This window comes from Watersipora subatra, chromosome 8, assembly GCF_963576615.1.
Source record: "Watersipora subatra chromosome 8, tzWatSuba1.1, whole genome shotgun sequence".
In the NCBI taxonomy this organism is placed as follows: domain Eukaryota; kingdom Metazoa; phylum Bryozoa; class Gymnolaemata; order Cheilostomatida; family Watersiporidae; genus Watersipora; species Watersipora subatra.
The window spans coordinates 40,727,496-40,751,925 of NC_088715.1; the positions used below are offsets into that span (position 1 = coordinate 40,727,496).

Consider the following 24,430-nt stretch of genomic DNA (forward strand, 5'->3'; position numbering starts at 1 on the left):
ACTAAATATAAGTTCAGTTACTTTTGCAACTTGAGTCGCACAAAAAATCATCAGATAATTGTATTAATAAATGTAATTACTCTAACTTGTCTCACAGAGCTCCTTAATAACTCCTTAATGAAAAGCACTGCATACAATTACAAACATTATGTATGGACAAACATAAAATAAACTTAAAAACTGAGCAAAAATAATGTACATTGTTTTTATTGTCACATTACATTACCTTTGAAACAGGCAAACATGATTGTATGTTTGATGGTGCAGAAAAAACCACATACAACATCACTTAGTCTAACACAGATTATATACAGCATCACTTAGTCTAACACAGATTATATACAACATCACTTAGTCTAACACAGATTATATACAACATCACTTAGTCTAACACACACTATATACAACATCACTTAGTCTAACACAGACTATATACAGCATCACTTAGTCTAACACAGATTATATACAACATCACTTAGTCTAACACAGACTATATACAACATCACTTAGTCTAACACAGATTATATACAACATCACTTAGTCTAACACAGACTATATACAGCATCACTTAGTCTAACACAGATTATATACAACATCACTTAGTCTAACACAGACTATATACAACATCACTTAGTCTAACACAGATTATATACAACATCACTTAGTCTAACACAGATTATATACAGCATCACTTAGTCTAACACAGATTATATACAACATCACTTAGTCTAACACAGACTATATACAACATCACTTAGTCTAACACAGACTATATACAGCATCACTTAGTCTAACACAGATTATATACAACATCACTGAGTCTAACACAGATTATATACAACATCACTTAGTCTAACACAGATTATATACAACATCACTTAGTCTAACACAGACTATATACAGCATCACTTAGTCTAACACAGATTATATACAACATCACTTAGTCTAACACAAATTATATACAACATCACTTAGTCTAACGCAGACTATATACAGCATCACTTAGTCTAACACAGATTATATACAACATCACTTAGTCTAACACAGATTATATACAACATCACTTAGTCTAACACAGATTATATACAACATCACTTAGTCTAACACAGACTATATACAACATCACTTAGTCTAACACAGACTATATACAGCATCACTTAGTCTAACACAGATTATATACAACATCACTTAGTCTAACACAGACTATATACAACATCACTTAGTCTAACACAGATTATATACAACATCACTTAGTCTAACACAGACTATATACAACATCACTTAGTCTAACACAGATTATATACAACATCACTTAGTCTAACACAGATTATATACAGCATCACTTAGTCTAACACAGATTATATACAACATCACTTAGTCTAACACAGACTATATACAACATCACTTAGTCTAACACAGACTATATACAGCATCACTTAGTCTAACACAGATTATATACAACATCACTTAGTCTAACACAGATTATATACAACATCACTTAGTCTAACACAGATTATATACAACATCACTTAGTCTAACACAGACTATATACAGCATCACTTAGTCTAACACAGATTATATACAAACTCACTTAGTCTAACACAGATTATATACAACATCACTTAGTCTAACACAGATTATATACAACATCACTTAGTCTAACACAGACTATATACAGCATCACTTAGTCTAACACAGATTATATACAACATCACTTAGTCTAACACAGATTATATACAACATCACTTAGTCTAACACAGATTATATACAACATCACTTAGTCTAACACAGACTATATACAACATCACTTAGTCTAACACAGACTATATACAGCATCACTTAGTCTAACACAGATTATATACAACATGACTTAGTCTAACACAGATTATATACAACATGACTTAGTCTAACACAGATTATATACAACATCACTTAGTCTAACACAGACTATATACAACATCACTTAGTCTAACACAGATTATATACAACATCACTTAGTCTAACACAGATTATATACAACATCACTTAGTCTAACACAGATTATATACAACATCACTTAGTCTAACACAGATTATATACAACATCACTTAGTCTAACACAGACTATATACAGCATCACTTAGTCTAACACAGATTATATACAACATCACTTAGTCTAACACAGATTATATACAACATCACTTAGTCTAACACAGATTATATACAACATCACTTAGTCTAACACAGACTATATACAGCATCACTTAGTCTAACACAGATTATATACAACATCACTTAATCTAACACAGATTATATACAACATCACTTAGTCTAACACAGATTATATACAACATCACTTAGTCTAACACAGACTATATACAACATCACTTAGTCTAACACAGATTATATACAACATCACTTAGTATAACACAGATTATATACAACATCACTTAGTCTAACACAGATTATATACAACATCACTTAGTCTAACACAGATTATATACAGCATCACTTAGTCTAACACAGATTATATACAACATCACTTAGTCTAACACAGGCTATATACAACATCACTTAGTCTAACACAGACTATATACAACATCACTTAGTCTAACACAGACTATATACAACATGACTTAGTCTAACACAGACTATATACAACATCACTTAGTCTAACACAGATTATATACAATATCACTTAGTCTAACACAGACTATATACAACATGACTTAGTCTAACACAGACTATATACAACATCACTTAGTCTAACACAGACTATATACAACATCACTTAGTCTAACACAGACTATATACAACATGACTTAGTCTAACACAGACTATATACAACATGACTTAGTCTAACACAGACTATATACAACATGACTTAGTCTAACACAGACTATATACAACATGACTTAGTCTAACACAGACTATATACAACATCACTTAGTCTAACACAGATTATATACAACATCACTTAGTCTAACACAGACTATATACAACATGACTTAGTCTAACACAGACTATATACAACATCACTTAGTCTAACACAGACTATATACAGCATCACTTAGTCTAACACATACTATATACAGCATCACTTAGTCTAACACTGACTATATACAACATCACTTAGTCTAACACAGACTATATACAACATCACTTAGTCTAACACAGACTATAGACAACATCACTTAGTCTAACACAGACTATATACAACATCACTTAGTCTAACACAGACTATATACAACATCACTTAGTCTAACACAGACTATATACAACATCACTTAGTCTAACACAGACTATATACAACATCACTTAGTCTAACACAGACTATATACAACATCACTTAGTCTAACACAGACTATATACAACATCACTTAGTCTAACACAGACTATATACAGCATCACTTAGTCTAACACAGACTATATACAGCATCACTTAGTCTAACACAGATTATATACAACATCACTTAGTCTAACACAGACTATATACAGCATCACTTAGTCCAACACAGATTATATACAACATCACTTAGTCTAACACAGATTATATACAACATCACTTAGTCTAACACAGACTATATACAGCATCACTTAGTCTAACACAGACTATATACAGCATCACTTAGTCTAACACAGACTATATACAGCATCACTTAGTCTAACACAGACTATATACAACATCACTTAGTCTAACACAGATTATATACAGCATCACTTAGTCTAACACAGATTATATACAACATCACTTAGTCTAACACAGACTATATACAACATCACTTAGTCTAACACAGACTATATACAACATCACTTAGTCTAACACAGATTATATACAACATCACTTAGTCTAACACAGACTATATACAGCATCACTTAGTCTAACACAGATTATATACAACATCACTTAGTCTAACACAGATTATATACAACATGACTTAGTCTAACACAGATTATATACAACATCACTTAGTCTAACACAGATTATATACAACATCACTTAGTCTAACACAGACTATATACAGCATCACTTAGTCTAACACAGACTATATACAGCATCACTTAGTCTAACACAGACTATATACAACATCACTTAGTCTAACACAGATTATATACAACATCACTTAGTCTAACACAGATTATATACAACATCACTTAGTCTAACACAGATTATATACAACATGACTTAGTCTAACACAGACTATATACAGCATCACTTAGTCTAACACAGATTATATACAACATCACTTAGTCTAACACAGACTATATACAACATCACCTAGTCTAACACAGATTATATACAACATCACTTAGTCTAACACAGATTATATACAACATGACTTAGTCTAACACAGATTATATACAACATGACTTAGTCTAACACAGATTATATACAACATGACTTAGTCTAACACAGATTATATACAACATCACTTAGTCTAACACAGATTATATACAACATCACTTAGTCTAACACTGACTATATACAACATCACTTAGTCTAACACAGACTATATACAGCATCACTTAGTCTAACACAGACTATATACAACATCACTTAGTCTAACACAGATTATATACAACATCACTTAGTCTAACACAGATTATATACAACATCACTTAGTCTAACACAGACTATATACAACATCACTAAGTCTAACACAGATTATATACAACATCACTTAGTCTAACACAGACTATATACAACATCACTTAGTCTAACACTGACTATATACAACATCACTTAGTCTAACACAGACTATATACAACATCACTTAGTCTAACACAGACTATATACAACATCACTTAGTCTAACACAGATTATATACAACATGACTTAGTCTAACACAGATTATATACAACATCACTTAGTCTAACACAGATTATATACAACATCACTTAGTCTAACACAGACTATATACTACATCACTTAGTCTAACACAGACTATATACAACATCACTTAGTCTAACACAGACTATATACAGCATCACTTAATCTAACACAGACTATATACAACATGACTTAGTCTGACACAGACTATATACAGCATCACTTAGTCTAACACTGACTATATACAACATCACTTAGTCTAAAACAGACTATATACAGCATCACTTAGTCTAACACAGACTATATACAACATCACTTAGTCTAACACAGATTATATACAACATCACTTAGTCTAACACAGATTATATACAACATCACTTAGTCTAACACAGACTATATACAACATCACTTAGTCTAACACAGACTATATACAACATCACTTAGTCTAACACAGATTATATACAACATCACTTAGTCTAACACAGATTATATACAACATCACTTAGTCTAACACAGATTATATACAACATCACTTAGTCTAACACAGATTATATACAACATCACTTAGTCTAACACAGACTATATACTACATCACTTAGTCTAACACAGACTATATACAACATCACTTAGTCTAACACAGACTATATACAGCATCACTTAGTCTAACACAGACTATATACAACATGACTTAGTCTGACACAGACTATATACAGCATCACTTAGTCTAACACTGACTATATACAACATCACTTAGTCTAACACAGACTATATACAGCATCACTTAGTCTAACACAGACTATATACAACATCACTTAGTCTAACACAGATTATATACAACATCACTTAGTCTAACACTGACTATATACAACATCACTTAGTCTAACACAGACTATATACAGCATCACTTAGTCTAACACAGACTATATACAACATCACTTAGTCTAACACAGATTATATACAACATCACTTAGTCTAACACAGATTATATACAACATCACTTAGTCTAACACAGACTATATACAACATCACTAAGTCTAACACAGATTATATACAACATCACTTAGTCTAACACAGACTATATACAACATCACTTAGTCTAACACTGACTATATACAACATCACTTAGTCTAACACAGACTATATACAACATCACTTAGTCTAACACAGACTATATACAACATCACTTAGTCTAACACAGATTATATACAACATGACTTAGTCTAACACAGATTATATACAACATCACTTAGTCTAACACAGATTATATACAACATCACTTAGTCTAACACAGACTATATACTACATCACTTAGTCTAACACAGACTATATACAACATCACTTAGTCTAACACAGACTATATACAGCATCACTTAATCTAACACAGACTATATACAACATGACTTAGTCTGACACAGACTATATACAGCATCACTTAGTCTAACACTGACTATATACAACATCACTTAGTCTAAAACAGACTATATACAGCATCACTTAGTCTAACACAGACTATATACAACATCACTTAGTCTAACACAGATTATATACAACATCACTTAGTCTAACACAGATTATATACAACATCACTTAGTCTAACACAGACTATATACAACATCACTTAGTCTAACACAGACTATATACAACATCACTTAGTCTAACACAGATTATATACAACATCACTTAGTCTAACACAGATTATATACAACATCACTTAGTCTAACACAGATTATATACAACATCACTTAGTCTAACACAGATTATATACAACATCACTTAGTCTAACACAGACTATATACTACATCACTTAGTCTAACACAGACTATATACAACATCACTTAGTCTAACACAGACTATATACAGCATCACTTAGTCTAACACAGACTATATACAACATGACTTAGTCTGACACAGACTATATACAGCATCACTTAGTCTAACACTGACTATATACAACATCACTTAGTCTAACACAGACTATATACAGCATCACTTAGTCTAACACAGACTATATACAACATCACTTAGTCTAACACAGATTATATACAACATCACTTAGTCTAACACAGAATGCATGCGTTTTAAATGAAATGGATGTAATTTTTATCGTTGTTCTATTCTACTTCATTGTCAATCTTCATCTTTTACTTACTAAACTGTGATATTTTGAGAAACACTGACTGTCATTTGTCAGCAATATATACAGTTCAAAGTTAAATACTTGTAAAACAATTCAAAAGTTTAAGCAATCCTAAGTTGTGGTTTGACTAAACCAACTCAAGCTACATATAGCTCATATCTACCGCTATAGCATATTTTACTAAACCATCAACTGCTACAGCAAATCAGGAATAAATCCATCTTACCTGTTAATTTTGGTACCAAGCTATAATACCACATGCGTATGACAATCTTAGAAACACATAATTCATGAATGTACACTATATACTTTTATGTGTAGCAGACACATGAAACTATAATATGTAGATAACGTAATCTTGGTTGTGTAGTACGCAGGAATAAGCATATCATATCTCTGCCTGTAGCAGTGCTCTCGTATGCTCTCTAGGTTTGCACAAACAGGTACAAAGCAGAGTACAAACATAACATCGTGTGTAACACCTAGTATAGACTAATTGTGTTTATATGGGAAATGAATGCATTTTACTGTCTCGGCGAGAATCTGTGCTCAACAACCAAACATGAAATAAAACTGCTTCGTTCAGACTGAAGCAAGCAAATGATTTCTATAATATACGGTTCTTACCTCCTTTTTTTGTACAATTTCAGTTCCTCGCTATCAGCAGATTCTGGTTGGTCAATTACGATGACCTGCTGGTTCAGGACAGCATCATATCTCACTGTGAAACTGGTTTCAGTCTCGGCTATATAAATATCAGCGCCTGAAAACAGCAAAAAGAGAGAAAAATACAATGTTTAGACATTCAAAGCTCAGACATCAAAATTGTTCATCAATATGAGATAAAACAAATATATATATATATATATGTAGAATAATATCATAATATTATTATTAGTATAATATACTGTACTTTTCGGACCATTAGCCGCTACTTTTTTCTGATGATTTGAGCCACGCGGCTTATATAATGGTGAGGCTATTCTGTGGCTTTTTCTTTCACCGCTAGGGCGCATTAACCATAATCTCCGGTTAGTGCGCCTCTAGCCATGAAAGAAAATACGAAACAATGCCTAACGTTACTGTTCCGTTAGGCACTAGGTTAAAAAGCGTCGGTTAATACGAAACAGTGCCATTAGGCAATGTTCCGTTTTAAACAGCAAAGTTGCTGCCACGTTAAAAAGCACCGTCCTGAGTTCTGCGGCCTATACAAAGGTGCGGCCTATGTATTGTTTTATTATCGTTTTTTTGAAAAATAAAGCGAATGCGGCTTATATAGGAGTGCGGTTTATAGTCCGAAAAGTATGGTATGACTATAATATAAATATCATATATTAATATAATAACAATAAAATATACAGATGTAAGACAAATCCTAAATAGCCTTGGTTAGCCTCAACTTTCTCAGTAATTTACTGGTGGTGATAGTCTGGGTAGGGGTGAAGGTTAAAGTAGTAATGAAGGTGAACCAAAGAGTAAACCTGAAAGTGCTGCCAGTTTAGAGTAAACTAAAATGTGACACCATTTAAGTTGTCTCCGCCAGTCTAAATGCTGACCGCATTAAGGAGACAACAATGCACTTGAAAAATAACAACACAATTTAAAGTCTCAAATATATGTATACATAGAATTCATCTAAGTATATTATACATATATTGAAATATATATAGATATACATGCATATTAGAATGAACTAATTATATATACATATTATACATGTATATACATGTGTATATAACTAATTCGCAGAGTCAGGCCAAAGCACGAAAAAAGGAAATACATTACAGTATATAAACATAGGAGGAAACAACTTGTATACTCCTGTTTGCATTAGAGCTTGGACTGCATTGAAATTTAAATTTTCCTTCATCATGCGAGACAATTGCTATGAAATACACTGTTAAAAATCGTAGATGAAGGCTGCACGCACGCAATGGCTTAGCTAGTCGAGTTGCTGAGTTAAAGATAACAAACAGGGTATAACTACTATAACTACTAACCACCCTCGGCGATGTCAAGGGTCAGCCTGATGTCAGCACCATAGCTACTGAACAAACTGAGAGCGAAGAAAGCTGTCTGACTTAAGGTTAGGGGTGCCTGTGCGGAGTTTGAGTTGTTACCAAAGAAGATTCTCTGTTGCAAACTAAGAACCCTAAAAAATGAAACAGCGAATTAGAGAAAATTACCAAAGAACCTTCTAGACTTTCTAACAAGTTTATAAGGAATTTGAAGAAAGATGCAAAGAGAGGTGTATTACAAGCGTACAGTGGCTTCATGGATAAACCGCATTGATACTTTATCACACATGGTTAGTTAGTGATTAGAGAGAAGCTGTGGCCTAATATTGGCCTACAACCATTGGACTAAGAAGGCTGACCTACAAACAACACTTTAGGGTTCAAGTCCCAAAAGGCCACAGGTGGTGAGAGGAATATCATCTAACCTTAAATCGCTCTCTGCAACTGGACATATCTCCAGTTGTCAAGGTTCAATCATCAGAAAACTGACATTTCCATTCTGGTTGACTATTCATAAAAGATCAAGATTTTATTGGTTCTTGTTCGGTTTAAAAATGTTTGCATGCGACAGTGAGTCTTGGAGTTGTGTGTACGATAAGAGGAAAATTACACGGAGAATAATACTGACCAGTTAGAAAGACAAACTCTTGTAAGAGCTGATAACTGAACCAACCAAATTGTAGTGAGTATATTACTAAAAGTATTAAACTCATTATGCAATACTCGATGCCCCCAAGTCAAGAGTTATCGCCTCACACTTTATGGTTGTAACTATACATGTATTCAATTACTAAATCAGGAGTTATGGCCTCCAATTAATCGCTGTAGCTATACTCAATATTATGATACTCAACGAATATGGACTTTCAAAAAATTCGAAAAGCTAGCTGGTCAAATGTGAAGAAATTTAATTTTTGGCGAGTTGCTTAAAATTGCCATATCGCAAGAATGATATAATTAGTGTCAGAGCCGTATAGTTTCACAGAGTCTCGCGACCAACAGAAGCGTATACGAGAGCTCGCTCGAATCCAAACAAACAGGCCACGCCTACTCTTTTTATATAATTTATAATGGAGAGGCCGCAATATTAATCAACAAAAACTACTCCCATTTGCAGTCACTTTAAAATTGATTGTTGTATCATAGACCATTTGAAAGAAGACAAAATTTCCTACAAAAATCTACTAACAACGTTTTTGTAAAAGCGTAAAGTAAATGCAAACAGGAGCGGTTTGAGAGCGAGGTAAGAATATTCCATTAGAGATCAGTATGTCGATCGGGTTTGTTTGGAAACACGGGTTTTTGTTTCCATTTTTGGTCGCGGGACTTTGTAGAGCTACACGACTTTGACAGTACAGAGCTGTATAACTTCACAGAGTTTCGCGACTAACGGAAGCGTAAATTGGAGCTCGCACGGCTCCAAACAAACAAGCCGCGCCCACTATTGTTTTATATAAGTTATAATGGCGAAGCCGCAACACTAACCAACAAAAATTACTCCCATTGGCGGTCACTCTGAAATTGATTGGTGTATCATACACCTATTGAAAAAAAAAAATTCCCTACAAGAAACTAAAAATGATTTTTTTGTAATTAAGTAAAGTAAATGCAAAAAGTGAGATGTTGAGAGTGAGGTAAGAATATTCCATTGGATGTCAATCGGGTTTGTTTGGAATCAAGCGTTTTTGTTTCCGGTTTTTGTCGCGAGACTCTGTGAAACTATACGACACTGGTTAGTGTAAACACACCTAAATACACACGTGTAGTTTCACTTCTGTCAACATCTTAACTTCATATGGCCTTATGTACACAGCCCAAATGCTCGACTACCTCGCATAACCCCTGGCATTTGTTTGTCTGAACTAAGCAACTCGCAACAAGTATTTTCATATAACAAATTGCTGAATACAGACACAACTGTATAGAATTTTATGAAGCTTGTGAAACAGGTGATCTTGAAATGGTCGCGACAAGTGGAAACAGGTGTTTGCAGAAAATGTCACCTGTAACATTGATGATTGTTAGTAGGAGTGCCAACGTAGTTGTCTGCGCAGGAGTCACACTGGTTCATGTAACTATCTGAAGATGAGACTGTGTTGTTCTGGCAGTTGCAGTCATTTCCATTATCTATAATCAGTTTGATCAATCAATACAAGCTTTACTATAATAAGAACCGTGCCCGTTTGTCTATAGCCATGCTAAGAGCGCTAAAAAAGATTGTCTCATACGGGGATCAAACCAGGCAAGGCAAGCACGCTACCCACTACACCGCTTGGGATAATCATACATTACTCATGGTTACAGTACCTGCTCTCTATCATTACCTGTATCACCATGGTTACAGTGCCTGCTCTCTATCGTTACTTATATTGCCATGGTTACAGTGCCTGCTCTCTATCGTTACTTATATTGCATGGTTACAGTGCCTGCTCTCTATCGTTGCCTATGTTGCCATGGTTACAGTGCCTGCTCTCTATCGTTACCTGTATCGCCATGGTTACAGTGCCTGCTCGAATCTGACGGGAGATCAGATGTTTCTGAGTAACTTATTGAGCATCTTGCTTTGCTGCGGGTAGATGAAACACCCGCAGATCCTTAACCGCGCATAGACGTACATGTGTATGTACAGCTTTTTATCGACATTACTAATCATCAACAAGATGATGTTTCTCATTACATGACAAAAAAAAATAAGAAGATGGAAATCAGGAATTATGGAGCGAGTGGAACACAAGTGTTTTAAAAGTGGGTAATCTGATAGTATTGAGGAAGAGTCAATTTAGTTAATTGAAGGTAGTAGTAACAGAAAGTTCATAAACTGAAATGTACGACGGTAGATGCAGTATGTTGGTGACACGGAACGGAAAATGGTGTTTTTCATATGTGGAAGGACAAATACAAATATTCCATATTATAATTTATACAGGATTTTAAAACCTGCAATACAAATGCGGAAACAAGCAAGTTTGAGAAAGGGCAATATGTAAAACTCAAAAGTCAAGAAAGCCAGATAAACCAGATATCACTGGCTAACGACTAAATGTGAGAGAAATAGCAAAAGGGACTACTCTTAGTTTATCAGGCAGTTTTGTCACCGATACCTTTTCATTTGTAATGACAATAGAACGCCCAACATTCCATTAACCAGCAATATATATTAAAACTGATGCTGAACTATTAAAATAGAAAACAAGGTGGTTCAGTAATGAAATCAAAGATTCACTAAATGTATACCTCTGTTATTTACATAACCTGGTATGCCTGGTGAGATATTCATAATTAGTAGACCAACCGAGGTTCAGCTGATTTCAACACTGGAGTATCACACAAAGACTTCATTAAGTGCCTTTTATAGCATAAATCTAATAGGATGATTTTAAGTACTGCATATACTGATGGATAAGGCGACCATAAGATAAGGCGACCATAAGATAAGGCGACCATAAGATAAGGCGACCATAAGATAAGGCGACCATAAGATAAGGCGACCATAAGATAAAGCGACAATAAGATAAGGCGACCATAAGATAAGGCGAACATAAGATAAGGCGACCATAAGATAAGGCGACCATGAGATAAGGCGACCATAAGATAAGGCAACCATAAGATAAGGCGGCCATAAGACATGGCGGCCATAAGATAAGGCGGCCATAAGATAAGGCGAACATAAGATAAGGCGGCCATAAGATAAGGCGGCCATAAGATAAGGCGAACATAAGATAAGACAACCATAAGATAGGGCGATCATAAAATAAGGCGACCATAAGATAAGGCGACCATAAGATAAAGCGACAATAAGATAAGGCGACCATAAGATAAGGCGACTATCAGTTAATCGGAAGTAAAAAAATCAACGCATATTTTAATGTATCGGTTGTATAAGACAATTGCTAATTAGGTAATTGTGGTCACCTCAACAAAATTATCCAGCCTTCCGCAGACTTTTCACTTCGCTCGCCGTAAACAATTGAAAGCATCTCAAATTGCTCTCAGGCATTGTGAGAGGATTTCGGCCAATGACGTATCGGCGCCTTATTAAATTTTTATGCACACCGGTATAAGTGGCAAACACTGTAGTCATTAGCCTGTCTTGACAAACTGTTGTTTTTGCGGAGTTGTCCCCTCGTCGAGCAGGCGATCAACACAACAGATTGTCACAAGACGTACTGAACCTGATGCATCAGCTGCACTGAAAGGGAGTTGTTCTCTTCCGTCTATGCGGCTTGGCTGCGATGTTATGGCGGTCGCTCTATTGGTAATCATAATGGATTTTGAGCAAAAATTTATAAAAAAAAGATTACAACGTTTAACCAAAGACCAGTCTCTGCGGTAAACTTTAGTAGAACTTGAGAATAAAATGAATTGAAAATATAATCAATAAGAACAAATAAAACTGACTGATACAAAAATAGAAATAAAACTGACTGAGCGCACAAATAACAACATGTTAAGTTGCTGTTGTTGCCTAAGTTCTTAAGTTCTACTAAAGTTTACTGCAGAGACTGGTCTCTGGTTGAATCTTATTAGTTTCTACATAAATTTTTGGGCTAAATCCGTTAAGATTACCAATAGAGCGACCGCCATAACATCGCAGCCAAGCCGCATAGACGGAAGAGAACAACTCCCTTTCAGTGCAGCTGATGCATCAGGTTCAGTACGTCTTGTGACAATCTGTTGTGTTGCTCGCCTGCTCGACGAGGGGACAACTCCGCAAAAACAACAGTTTGTCAAGACAGGCTAATGACTAGTGTTTGCCACTTATTCCGGTGTGCATAAAAATTTAATAAGGCGCCGATACGCCATTGGCCGAAATCCTCTCACAATGCCTGAGAGCAATTTGAGATGCTTTCAATTGTTTACGGCGAGCGAAGTGAAAAGTCTGCGGAAGGCTGGATAATTTTGTTGAGGTGACCACAATTAATTAGCAATTGTCTTATACAACCGATACATTAAAATATGCGTTGATTTTTGCAAACAACTCTGCAAAAACAACAGTTTGTCAAGACAGGCTACTCATGCTCATAAGAAGATGATACCTGGTATGCACTTCTTCGAGCTAAGGTTGAAAAATTAAACAAATTTTTATGGTAGGTTTTGAGATATCAGTGCTCAAATGACAGCTTTACAAATATGATGAAACAGACGCGGGTTTATTGAATACGAGAAGTATATTTGTGAAATTATTTCAACGAATGAGGTTGCATTAAAGTGTAAACAGAAGCCATCGTGTTCAACTATGTCCCATTTGAGCCGCTTTGGAAATGGATTCCAATCTACGACGTTTTCGAGATGGCTGCGATTAATTGTTCGATTTTGAGCTTTCAAGAGCTTGTAATCACAATTCCACATATTTCGCACCTTCAACACAGCAGAGTAAGACATGGTTAATCTTTTGATACCAAATACCTGTAATGTGAATTTTGTTGCAAGTCAACCTTTAAGAATTGAAGGCACATGTAGTCAATTACTAATTTTTTCAGGTAAAATGAAAACTGCATGTAGAATTTAAGGTCTGACAACATTAGTTTTAAAAGTTTTTCCAGCAGTTTATCAGGTTGGTTTTTACTTTACGGGTCATCTTACGCGCCAAAATATCAGTATCTGTATAAATCAAAGCTTCTAGGAAAATTCTTAAAAAACCAGATTCTAAACCTGTGGTTACACATCGGTGAACATATGAAAGCAGTGCTCTGTAAAACACACTAATAAAAATGAGTTCAAACGTTGGTGAGGGAAGGTGTGAAGGTGACAACATCTACAATGCCTTCTCTGGGAAGCCTTGACAAAGTCTTCAACTCGAGGCATTTAATAACAATCGGTTGACTAAAACCTTGCTCAGAAACACAAGCCAAATGATCTAACAATTTAAACAAAGATGGAATATTAAGTTAATTCTCTGTTCTACTGCTTATCACACTTATTACTATTCTAACAAGAAATCTTTCTTATAGATGCCGGTATTATATAAATTAATATCATTATATATTAGTATTACTATTACATATAATAATATGTACTAGTATTTATCACTACTATTATATAATTAATATATTTTATTGGGCAGTAAAAAATCATTTTTATAGGAAAAATGTTTTACAGATGGTGCCACCAGAACGAAAGAATTTCAAGCTTATAACCTGTGAACTATGGTGATAAACAATATAATATGATTATCTTATTTTTAATAACTTACTGAAACAGTCAAATGGAAAATTGGCAAAAATGATCTGGGAATGAATGCATTAGAAGGGAAAAACAATATTTTCTTGGCCAAGAATAGAGCTAAATACAGATGTGTAAATAAAAAAGAAGAGGTAGAGGTGAGTATAGAAGGCGGACAGTATAGTAAGTTGCCAGCACTCTATTTGTGTGTTAAGAGGACAACTCCTGAGAAAGCTTATAAACAGTGAACTTAAGATTAGTTTATGCTACAGTAGATGCATACAATCAATGTGACCATCACCAACCTGAAGAGCATGATCCATCAGCACCGTGGCCATTGCAATTGCAAGGAATGCAGGAGTTGTTCTCACTTGCAAAGTAACCTAGAGTGCAGTTTTCGCACAGACGTCCCTTAGAGTTGTCTACACAATCAAGGCATCGGACATACTGGATGCCTATGAAACAGAACTCAAGTTATCATAAATGACCATTCGAATGTGCAGAAATGTGGACATTACACAAACTGTAACTAGTACTGTTAACCTTAGCTTCTTAGGGACTTGACTCCCAACTACTGACAAGTGTACAGAGTTTGTACTCTTAAGTACTGACTAGCGTACTGAGTTTGTACTCCTAACTACTGACTAGTGTACAGAGTTTGCACTCCTAACTACTGACTAGTGTACAGAGTTTGTACTTATAAAGTTTTTTTTCATGTTTATGATGCCCTGGTTTATACTGAAATTCAGGCAAGACCATGTCTTATGAGTAGACCAAGGACCCCTTGTACTAACTAAGCCAAGGACCCCTTGTACTAACTTGTTTCCAAACATTGTACCACAATCACAAGATTATGAAGTAATTTGTGTGCAGCTACTGTTATCTATAGCAGCTATAAACAGAAATGGACAGAGGAAAAAAGAATGAGAGAGAAAGGGGGAGAAACGGAGAAAGAGAAAGGGGGAGAGAGAGAGTGACAGAGAGGGGAGAAGGAGAGAGGGGGGAGAGAGAGAGGAGAGAGAGGGGGGAGAGAGAAAGGGGAGGAAGAGAGAGAGAGGAGGAAGAGAAAGAGGGGAGGGAGAGAGAGGGGGGAGGAAGAGGGGGAGGGAGAGAGGGGGGAGGGAGAGAGGGGTGGGGCGGAAAGAAAGGGGAGAGAGAAAGAGAGAGGACATAAAGAGGAGATAAAGAGAAGAGAGAAGGAAGAGAGAAAGAGAGGAGAAAGGGAAAGAGGCAGAAATAAAGGAAAGAGAGAGAGAGAGAGAGCAAGGAACAGATGATTAAATGTTAAACACGAAGGAAAAAATGATTGGATGAAAAAATACGGCATAGGAGGATTTAGGAGGACGCCAAGAAGGAGATTACAAAGACAGTCAGGGAGGCAGAAAGATAATTAGAGAGGGAGGTTCATAACAGCGCTAACAACTTATATGAGGACTTTGCAATTTCCAGCAGAACATGGCTGACTACAAGCACTCGGATGTAAGAAACAAGGTGCGGAGTACTGCTTACTAAGATTTGGCTGCGACCATTCACAATTTTCAGACCTCCTGTTGCAGGTGTCAAAGCATGACATACAGTCTTCATCGACGGTTGGGTCACCAACATAACCTGCCATACAGAATTCACATCTCGACCCTAAAACATGATTATAAGAAGCCAAGTAAAACACAATGAGCTAAAACATCTAAACATTGTTGAGTTCTTTCTAAAAGTGATGTAATGGTTTGAACACCACAAACCTTTCGCATCTACGATGCCAACAAACCCTATGACCTACTATAGGGAAAAGAGTTATAGAAATGTATGCCAAACTTGTGGCGGCAACCTGCAATGCTTGGTGGCATATTGATGTCTGTATATATCCGACTGCCAGTATCCTGTACGTAATTTGTACAAGACTAAACAAAGCACTGCATTCCTATCCATAATGATAAGTAGAAGAGAAGACTATCTATCGGGAGTTACCCATAGTTCATTCAACTAGTTGGTGCTCTCAGGATAGAAGAGAAACATTGCTGAACATGCGAGACAGAGAGAGATGAATCAAACATTGCTGAACATGCGAGACAGAGAGCAGAGAGAGATGAACAAAAAATTGCTGAACATGTGAGACGGAGAGAGATGAATAAAAAATTGCTGAACATGCGAGACAAAGAGATGAATCAAACATTGCTGAACATGTGAGACAGAGAGAGAGATGAATCAAACATTGCTGAACATGTGAGACAGAGAGAGATGAATCAAACATTGCTGAACATGTGAAAAAGAGAGAGAGATGAATCAAACATTGCTGAACATGTGAGACAGAGAGAGAGAGAGAGAGAGAGATGAATCAAACATTGCTGAACATGCGAGACAGAGAGAGAGATGAATCAAACATTGCTGAACATGTGAGACAGAGAGAGATGAATAAAAAATTGCTGAACATGCGAGACAGAGAGAGAGATTAATCAAACATTGCTGAACATGCGAGACAGAGAGAGAGATGAATCAAACATTGCTGAACATGCGAGACAGAGAGAGATGAATCAAACATTGCTGAACATGTGAGACAGAGAGAGATGAATCAAAAATTGCTGAACATGTGAGACAGAGAGAGATGAATCAAACATTGCTGAACACGTGAGACAGAGAGAGAGATGAATCAAACATTGCTGAACATGCGAGACAGAGAGAGAGAGATGAATCAAACATTGCTGAACATGCGAGACAGAGAGAGAGAGATGAATCAAACATTGCTGAACATGTGAGAGAGAGAGAGATGAATCAAACATTGCTGAACATGCGAGACAGAGAGAGAGATGAATCAAACATTGCTGAACATGTGAGAGAGAGAGAGATGAATCAAACATTGCTGAACATACGAGACAGAAACAGATGAATCAAACTTATTATGCCATTATCATGTTTTATATCAGCATCAGTTTAGTATGTACTGGTTGATGACAATACTGTTTAACCAAGAGAGCTTCTTTTATCACCTCATGTATTGCCTGGGTTTTTGCTTTTTGATTTTGAAATGAATAATGAAGCGAATATATTGTGTGAAATGGAATTGCGTCCTCTGGTAGAAGAGAGAAAACCACCTTTTGGCTAATCAAATCTAAACCAATGACAATGGAAGACTGGACAAACAAACAGGGAAAGGCTGTTGATCCCCATGATTTATCCACTTTATTTTTGTAGAGACTTGACATACTCTAGTGCAGTAGTTCTGAACCTTGTCAGACAGATTCAACCCCAATTAGCTTCATATGCACTTTCACCAAACACTTTTTTATTAAAAAAGAAAACATGGTTTTTGTCACATTCAAGACATAGATACATGTTTTACTGGTGCACAATATGAGTTGTGTAGTGACATCAGCGTGTTAAATGAACAAAACCAATACAATGCATGAACTCACAACAAGTTATACATCTTTTCATAAAGACATGACCGAGTAAATCAACGTGATTTCTGCTGCTGCCCTTGAGCGACCTCTACCGGATCCCGGAGACTGACTCGCCATAGCTAGAGGGCTCGAACTAACACAGGCTAAGAATCACTACTATAACAGCTGGAAAAAACTGTGTTAGCTAAACCCCTTCCCTTATCGCCTCTAAGGAGATCATTAGTTCAGGCATCGACTGAATCACTGTTTCCATGCTTTCGATGGGTTCGGAGCTGCTTCCACATTGAATCACAGAAAAGGTACAATCCGAATGCAGTCGACACCCTTTCGCTTCACTAAATTTGTGAGAAGAGATTCGCTGTAAGAGTACTATTAGACATCACGGCAACACGTACTGCCAATGCATCTGATTTGATAATACTCAGCTAAGATTTTGCCAACGGAGGTAAACAAAATTCAGTACACTTCAGTTCCGAACCACAAGGGTCTCTACGACAAAAATGTTCAACTGCTCACTACTGTTTCTGCCTGACTTTAGCCTTCACATTAAAAGTTGCCTTGCAACAAAATTCACATTACAGTTATTTGGTATCAAAAGATTCACCATATCTTACTCTGTTGTATTGTAGGTGCAAAATATGTGGAAATGTGATTACAAGCTCTTAAAGCTAAAAAACGAACAGTTAATCGCAGCCATCACGAGACCGCCGTAGATTAGAATCTCTTTCCAAAATGGCTCAAATGGGATGTAGTTGTACAAGACGGCTTCTGTTTACACTTTCATGCAACCTCATTCGTCGTAATATTTTCACAAATATACTTCACGCATTCAATAAAGCCATGTCTATTGTTCTTACGCGCCTATTTCATCATCATTGTAATGCTGTTACTTTGAGCCCTGATATCTCAAAACCTACCATAAAAATTCGTTTAATTTTTTAACCTTAGCTCGAAGGAGTGCATATCATCCTTTGATAAACATGGCGAGCCTGTTGGTCACCTGTGATAGTCACCTGTGATAGTCGAAAAATGCTGCAGAAATTATTCGCGCTGTTTGGCAGGAAGTATGGCTCACATAATCAGATTACGACTAGACGATTAGACCAAGCCGAAACCAAACTGTAAACTAGCGAGCATCTATATTTAGTAATGGCTCTTGGGTAAAACCCGAAGTGCTTGTCATAAACTAGTGCTATGAGAAGTTTTATATCGAGCCTTTTATTGGCCTTTCAATTTACGTGAGAACATCACGTGACAAAACAATAACCCAACGTAATGACTACGTCAGAGAAATAAACTGATTCCGATCTACGGCAGTTTCGTGATGGCGACGATTAACTGTTCATTTTTGAGCTTTTAAGAGCTTGTAATCACATTTCCACATATTTTGCACCTACAACACAGCAGAGTAAGACATGGTGAATCTGTTGATACCAAATAACTGCAATGTGAACTTTGTTGCAAGTCAACCTTCAACATGCTAAGGAAGGGTTGCTCATACAAGGTTGATGAAATATTTACTTTTTACATCAGGTAATTGACTATGCATGAATTAAAAAGTGACCATGACCCAAAAGCGAGTCTACTTTAACAAGTTTTGTTTTGAGGGATACACCGCGAATCTTGGAAAGGTCTATGGCGTAACATCGAACTGTTAAAACAGGAAGGTGCAAATCCGTCGGCAGAGGGCACCTCCGAACCTATTAGAAGCATGAAAAACAGTGATTGACTGCCTGACTACCAAGACAGGTAATACTAGTCTCCAGGTATGCCAGGAAAATATTATTAAGAAAGTATGACATAAGGCAGACTATTTGAGCAAGTGTTTACCAGTTGTGTTGTGCTGACATTGTGAGCAATTGGACAAGTCGTCTTTGAAACAATTGCTGTGGCCATAGCAGTTGCACTCTTTCTCACACTGATCTGCAAACAGAAAATGACAATAAAGTTAACTCATGTTACAGCTATGCCTCTCATCCAGAATCCTCTGCCTAGTAACAGTTAACTCGGTGACAAAAATGGTCTACACAGTTATGGCAAGCTCCATGCTCATCGGTGATTGAAAGATCTTCTCATCTCATATCTGATCACAGCTTCAAGTGCAGAAATATAAACATCATTTTAAAGCTTAAACTGTGGCACTCTCATCTAACCACTACTCTGACTGATAACTACTCTGACTGATAACTATTCTGACTGATAACTACTCTGACTGAAAAGTACTCTGACTGATGAGTACTCTGACCGATAACAACTCTGACTGATAACTCCTCTGACTGATAACTACTCTGACTGATAACTTCTCTAACTGATAACTACTCTGACTAAAAACTACTCTGACTGATAACTACTCTGACTAATCACTATGTTGACTCACCGCCCACATAACCAAGGTTGCACCGGCATTGATTTTCGTCCTTGCAGCAGCCTTGTTCCCCGCAGCCATATGGACATATGGGGACGCATGTAACACCTCCATCAAGATCCACTGCAGGCAAGGCCCATGCATCTTCACACAATTGTCCTTTCTTTTCGTCAGAAAGCTGCGACAAGGGTTGATAGCCGTCCCGACACTCGCATTCAAAGCCTGTAAGAGAAAACCTAAGAGTTGAGTTTAACGTCTTTAACCTCAAAGATGAGGTAATAGATCAACAAAAAACTATCCGTTTAAATTAAAACCGTGGTATAGAATGGGGTGGGCAATTAATTCTTAGCAGAGGCCACATAAAAAGCCTGACTTGCACCAGAAAGCCATCAACTCTCTCTCATTGTAAAAGGCTCTCAAGTTAAATAATATCACTAGCTGTTTCTGATAATCAGAAGAATAGAGCGCTATGTAAATATACATGTATATATAAGGTTATGTGAAATCCTAATCTATAGGTTAAATATGATAACAAAAACAATTATTGAATCAGTACAATCTGCTTTTATACATTGGCTAATATATTCCTCGAGTCCAAAAACAAGGTTTAACTAGAAATTAAAAAGGTCCTAACCTTTTTTAAACTCTAGTATATTTTTCTCAGTCTAAAAAGCTTAAAGCATATACGATGTAGTATAACGCGCAATATATGTGCGATGTACATACGCCTTACTAATTTGATGTTTTCAGCATATACAGACTATATATAGGCATAATATTAAAAAGGTACAATCCGTGTACTGTATATCTGATAAAATGACCAGCAGAAACACTCACCTAGCGCTTTATCTACACATTTTTGGACTTTAAGATCACACGTATGATGGCCATTGATACACTCATTCTCCTCTGGACAACTCCCATAGTTCCACCTGGCTGTCACTACTTCCATTTCTAGACGTTGTCTCAAGGAATCAACTTCGCATTGCGGGCTATTACCACTTGTGCCGTCCATGCAGAGCCCTATCCCGAGCTGACTCTCCGCCACAGAACACCAACCGCAGCTGGGTTGTGTATGACAAGTGATGCACTGAGTGAACTCTGAACAATTCTTAGGGCAATCACTGGCTTCGGTAATCACATGACCAAGATGGCTGACATCCAATATGGCTACCAAGTCATATACCATGCAGTACCCAAAACTAAGATTCCAGAGGTAGCGAGCGGAGGAATGGGAAAACATCTGGTGGGGATGTACGGAGTCGCTGCCGAGACATGTCCGGCAAGTAGAGAAGTCAGCAGCCTTAGGACAGTTGGAGTGAGATGAGATGGCTTCATCAACAGTTGGAGTAGATGTGCAGAAAACAGTGCGAATCTCGTCTACAGAACTGTCCCTGCAATAAATAGTAGTAATCACATAGAGAGGATTTGCACATTGTCTTTACAAGTTGAAACAGAAACTGTGTGGCAACTTGAAATTCACACTTCCGGGCTAAGGGTTCTTTATGTCTCAGAACCTAAGCTGTTCAGGAAGAAGAGCCTACTTCGAATCAGAGTAGATCAACAGGTCTCAGCCTAGCCCAAAGTTGAACTGAATCGGGCAGGCCGATTGAAGTCGAGGGGAACTAGGTATGAAATAAGAACACATTCAATGCCAATTTAAATCTATTTCGTGTCACCTTTTTCTAGACAGCCAGGTCTAATAATACTAGGAAGAAAAAAATCAAAAACATTGTATATGTTTAAAATAAAGTAACACAAAAATATATATGTTGTGAGAATGCTGTCTCTTTATCCAGCCATTTTTCCTAAGCCAAGGTTAGAGGCTAGAATAAAATAATGTTTCAAAGAGACTCCAGTTCGTGACATTCAGTTTGATAGACCGGTACTCTAATACCAGCACCAATCGACTACCTTTAGGTATTCCTGAATATTTGTGCAGCTACTTATTCTCTTTGCTTTATTAGCACTCCTGACGTTCTCTCATGAGGCACTAGACTACCAGGGTCCCGCTAGGTATATATACTAGAGATACCTTCTACGTCGCTTTCTCTCTTGAGAGAAAACAATATTTTTAAGGCTAACTGTGGAATTCTAATTAATCGAATGTGAGAACTTGCATCGACTTGACACTTTACGTTACATGGAATTTCTTACATAGTTCAAAGCGAACACTTTTCATATTTTCTCTACGCTAAGTTATAGAAGTTTCCACTGTATTATGTTTGGAGTACGATGAGGTAGAATGGAACTGCTAATCATTAATATTATACTGTTGCTAGACACATTAATAACTCATAGCTAAGGACGATCGTTTAACACTTTGAACCCTAATCTTGTACACACATTCAAGCCTCCTGATCCGAGACTGTATTACCAACGTTTAATCGACTGAGAATCTACTTAAAGGCAGCACAAATATTTTTCAACTGAATACAATATTGAAGCTCCTAGCTTCTAGAACTAAATAAACAGACTGAAATTAAAGACAGCAAATGTTTTTTTTTACAGTTTTTTCAAATATGTGATGTTTTAGAAGGAACTGGAGAAACATAATGGTCAGTGTAAACCTGATAGAAAGTATATTTGTTACGAATAGAAAACAAACACTTTAGTGTAAAGCTCTTTGTGCTGAGAATAGGCTTTTAGTTTGCTTGCCTAGATTTTTATTTTCAGTAAAAAGAATTTCAGTCAGTATGTCATCTTCTTCTATATGTATAAATCTCCAAGTCTATCATTCGGTGTGTACAGATATATGTAGCTATTAAAATCTAGGAATGAAAGATTCGGTTCATGTTGGATTTGATCTTGGAATCTCCCGTGCAACAGACGATATCCTTACTGATTGAGCTACACAAGGTGCGATGATTCATTAGGCGATATGAGTCATTATGTCGGCTAACATAAGCATAGCAATCTGGATTACGCAATGCTCTAAAGCTTGTTCTCACGGCTCTTATTAGTAAATTTAGCAATACGAATAGTAGCACACTCAAACTAGTCAGTGGCGGTGTGCCAGGCTAATGGCAAACAACTACATATGTACATTACCCTAGGACACTTATGTATTTGCCTCATCTAACTTTCGCGTATTCACGGAGTCATCCTCTCGTGAAAATTTCATGTGCGGAACTAAACTATCATAACGAATGAGCGAAAACGTGAAATTAAATAGCTTTAGTCATTGATAGTCCAAGAAACAAATGGCAGCAAGCGATCAAATTGCATTATCGATCTCACCCACACTATTCTACCTGCGGTTCACAATTACAAAGTAGTCCAAAATTGAAATTTTTTTCTTATCGGTGAACTGCACTTGAGGAATCTAATTATGTTTGTTCCACTGCATTTACTTTCACATCACTATATTTTCGCACTCATCAGAGCTGCGAAATTAAGTTGCAGCGAAATTTTACTCTGTATGCTACTCACGAAACTAAATACTAGCGAAATATAAGTGTCCTAGGGTACTTGCCACTGTTTATAAGCTATTTTTTAATACCTGTGCAACACTGGGAATTCGGCTAGTTGAACACTAATGGTT

General features: G+C 36.4%; 1 protein-coding gene across 1 annotated transcript in view; it reads right to left on the reverse strand.

Annotated features, from left to right (window-relative positions):
* LOC137401382 (multiple epidermal growth factor-like domains protein 8) overlaps positions 1-24,430 on the reverse strand; it is a 92,859-nt gene that overhangs the window by 10,126 nt on the left and 58,303 nt on the right. The window contains exons 7-14 of the mRNA XM_068087699.1: positions 21,724-22,280; positions 20,899-21,108; positions 20,352-20,444; positions 16,636-16,761; positions 15,432-15,581; positions 10,968-11,091; positions 8,947-9,098; positions 7,574-7,709 (exon numbers count right to left, since the gene is read on the reverse strand). Of these exons, the coding sequence (XP_067943800.1) occupies positions 7,574-7,709; positions 8,947-9,098; positions 10,968-11,091; positions 15,432-15,581; positions 16,636-16,761; positions 20,352-20,444; positions 20,899-21,108; positions 21,724-22,280 (1,548 nt within the window). The remainder of the gene's footprint in view (positions 1-7,573; positions 7,710-8,946; positions 9,099-10,967; positions 11,092-15,431; positions 15,582-16,635; positions 16,762-20,351; positions 20,445-20,898; positions 21,109-21,723; positions 22,281-24,430) is intronic.